Source organism: Acanthisitta chloris, unplaced genomic scaffold (genome assembly GCF_000695815.1).
Source record: "Acanthisitta chloris isolate BGI_N310 unplaced genomic scaffold, ASM69581v1 scaffold28525, whole genome shotgun sequence".
Taxonomy (NCBI): Eukaryota; Metazoa; Chordata; class Aves; order Passeriformes; family Acanthisittidae; genus Acanthisitta; species Acanthisitta chloris.
The window spans coordinates 6,582-9,861 of NW_008675802.1; the positions used below are offsets into that span (position 1 = coordinate 6,582).

The following is a 3,280-nucleotide window of genomic DNA, read 5'->3' on the forward strand; positions in this document are numbered from 1 at the left end:
GCAGGCAGAGGCTGGGCTGGGGCAAGAGGCTGCCTGAGGATGGTTCAGCCTCTCCTCAATTAACAAAGGTCTAATCAGCTCTCGCCTTCCTTGCCAGGTCGCCCGGATATTGGGTGTGACGGTGGAGATGCAGCGGCTCATGGGGGTGAGCTCTGGCATGGAGCTGCTCACCCTGCCCCACGGCCACCAGCTCCGCCTCGACCTGCTGGAACGGTAGGGCACGCTGTGGTGGAGGAGAGCCCACCAGGCCCAGCTCCCCGGGGTGTCCCCAACCCAGCACGGGGGCGGGGGGTGGAAGAGCCCTGGCTGAGCCCTCAGAGCATCCCTAGCCCCCTGCACTGACCCTGCTCTGCATCTCACCCCGTGGCAGGTTCCACACCATGTCCATCATGATCGCCGTGGACATCCTGGGCTGCACGGGCAGCACGGAGGAGCGCGCGGCCCTGCTCCACAAAACCATCCAGCTGGCTGCCGAGCTGAAGAGCACCATGGGGAACATGTTCAGTTTTGCAGCTGTGATGAATGCTTTGGAAATGACACAGGTATGGGGATGCTCCTTCAGTCCTCGTGGCCTCACCCAAAACACATCCCTCTCCCCGTGTCCTGCGGGCTCCAGCACCCGTTGGGGTGCGAGAAAGGGGAAGAATGCCCAGGATAAGAGGCATGGGGCCACATCCGCTGGGATGTGAGCAGGGAAGGGGAAGAGCCATCCCCTCCGCGGAGCAGACAGCCCAGTCCCGCCAGGATCCGATTGTTTTTCGGTGGTTGGGCTTTTTGTTTTGTGCTGGGCTGTGTTCCTGGGAGGAAATGAATCTGCCCTCCGGTACAATACAAATCAGTCTCAAGGCTGTGGCAGCAGCGTCTCCGGGCCACACTGCTCCCTTTGGAAGATGAAAGGAGATTAAAATTCAATTTTAAATCGAGCCCAGCTGGGAAGTCTTGCTTCCTGCCTGCACAAAGGAGGGGGAACGGCTGCCCCCTCCCTGCATCTCATCTTCAAGGCTGCTGCGACGCGGGGAAGCTGCTGTCCTGGGGCACGGGGAGGGGGGAAAATCCTGAACCTAGCCCCAGTGCCAGGGATGTGCCAGGCTTGTGGTCTCTGGATGTGAGCACTGGTGGAGGAGGCTGTTTCGGGGAGCAGCAGGCAAGGCTGGGGACCATGGCTCCAGGGCCAGGCTGTGCTCCCTGGGAGCACCCTGGGAGTCTGGAGCTTGGTGACCAGGGGCTGCACCGGCCCCAGCACCCTCCACCTGCCCCATCTCCCTTCAGATCGCGCGGCTGGAGCAGACCTGGATGGTGCTGCGGCAGCGGCACACGGAGGGCGCAATCCTCTACGAGAAGAAGCTTAAGCCATTCCTGAAGAGCCTGAATGAAGGGAAAGGTAATGGGAGCAACCCCCCTTCCCTGGCCTGCCTGCTCTTTACACTTTTTCTGGGCACAGCCTCACTGTTGGAGAGTTCTGACCCTCTCTCAGCCAGTGCCAGACACTTCCCCTCTGGCTGCTAAACCGCCCCAGCACCCAGCAGGGCCTATTTGGCCTCGATTGCCCCTTCCTTCCCAAGGAAGTGTTTCATAACTAAATAAAACCAGCAGCTGAGCCAAACCCTGGCGCTCACATGGCAGTGCATGCCAAACCCAGGGGACAGGGCAGCTAGTTGGGGAAGATGAAAAGCCGTGTCTCTCCACCGCCCAGTGCTCTGGGGTCTGCAAACCTGCTCCCCATTGCAGCCCTGGGAAACACAGCCCAAGCAGGGACAACAGTGTGCTCTTCCCAGCACAGCCAGGAAGCCTGGCTGGGAGGAGCTGGTGTTGGATGAGGCAATGGCCTCAGGCACAACGATCGAAGAGACACAGCAGCTGCTATGCTACAGATGAGCCTTAAAGCCTCTCCTGGGAGCGTGGTGGCAGCGGCTTTGCAGGGCTGTGTGGCCACATTGAGTGCTCCACAGGGCCAGGGCAGATGGGGAGGGGGACTCAGGGCTATGGGGCCACACAGGGTCCTAAGGGTGCCTCTCTTCCCCAGAAGGGCCTCCGCTGACCAACACCACCTTTCCCCACATCATACCCCTTGTGACTCTCCTGGAGCGGGATGAGGCTCTCACGGACAGCCCCGAGCCCTGGGAGGCCACAGACAATGGCGTGGAGGTGGTCATGGCGCACCTGGAGGCAGCACGGATGGTGGCCCACCATGGTGGTCTCTACAACACCAATGCTGAGGTGAAGCTACAGGGTAAGTAAGCAGCAGAGTCCCTTTCCCTCTGTCACATTCCCAGTGTGCAGCTCCAGCTCAGGGATGGGCACAGGGTCCCCATCCCATCTCATCCCAGGGAACTGACTCTCCCTCTCTGCAGGTTTCCAGGGCAGAGCAGAGCTGCTGGAGGTCTTCAGCACCGAGTTCCAGCTGCGGCTGTGTGGGCCAGCCGTGGGGCTGAGAGCAGCCAGGCCGAGCGCTACGAGAAGTTCGACAAGGTCCTCACTGCCCTGTCCCACAAGCTGGAGCCAGCGGTGCGCTTCAGTGAGCTGTAACCCCCCCAGGCCCTGGAAGACCGCCCAGCTCCCAGCCTGTGCCCCACCAGTGGCTGTGGGGCATGGGGTGGGGACCAGACACCCAGCACCAGGAGGAGGAGAGATGGCCCAGAAAGGCACTGGGGCACGGGTCAGCAGTTTTGAGACAAAGAGGAGGAAAAGCAGCAACCTGAATCTACACTCACCTCCTGAGGACACAACAGGCCAGGGGGTCCACACTGCTACCCTGAGGGACGGGGATGGTGTCTGGGCAGGCCAACACTGGTCTCCATCACGCAGCCCTGCCAAGGTCCATGACTACACAGTGTCCCTCACCTTGCCCTTCCATTTCATTTCTTTTCCATCACTGTCTCGCCCACAGCCACTGGACCTTGCGTGTAAATACGTCGTCACAAACACTTCTCGATGTACAGACTCATGAAGGACACTTCTTGTTGTAAATAATTAGGCTCATTCATTTTTGTGTTGTAAATACGTGTACATATCTCATGGGTTTGGTTCTTACATACAATAAACTTTTATGCCATTCCCCAAGGGGATCCCATGTCCCATGGGTGTCCTTTAAACGAGGCAACCAGTTTCCAGGGGGGCACAGAGCCTGGGAAGGGCTGCGAGGGGGGATCACCACGCCGAACTGAGTGAGCTCAGGACGGCGCAGTGACAGCTGCTCGCAGGGTGCGCTGTGTGCTGTCCCCGTGCCCCTCTCGCGGGGCCCACAGCGCAGGGGGCGCGGAGAACCCGCTCGGGGCGGGGT

The 3,280-nt window shown here is 60.3% G+C and overlaps 1 protein-coding gene across 1 annotated transcript in view; it reads left to right on the top strand.

Annotated features, from left to right (window-relative positions):
• LOC103803354 (SH2 domain-containing protein 3C-like) overlaps positions 1-2,526 on the top strand; it is a gene marked incomplete at its 5' end in the record, with an annotated part of 6,296 nt that extends 3,770 nt beyond the window's left edge. Inside the window, 6 exon segments of the mRNA XM_009075899.1 lie at positions 98-213; positions 371-542; positions 1,270-1,381; positions 2,024-2,230; positions 2,352-2,408; positions 2,411-2,526. Of these exon segments, the coding sequence (XP_009074147.1) occupies positions 98-213; positions 371-542; positions 1,270-1,381; positions 2,024-2,230; positions 2,352-2,408; positions 2,411-2,526 (780 nt within the window).
• Positions 2,527-3,280: the final 754 nt, after the last annotated feature.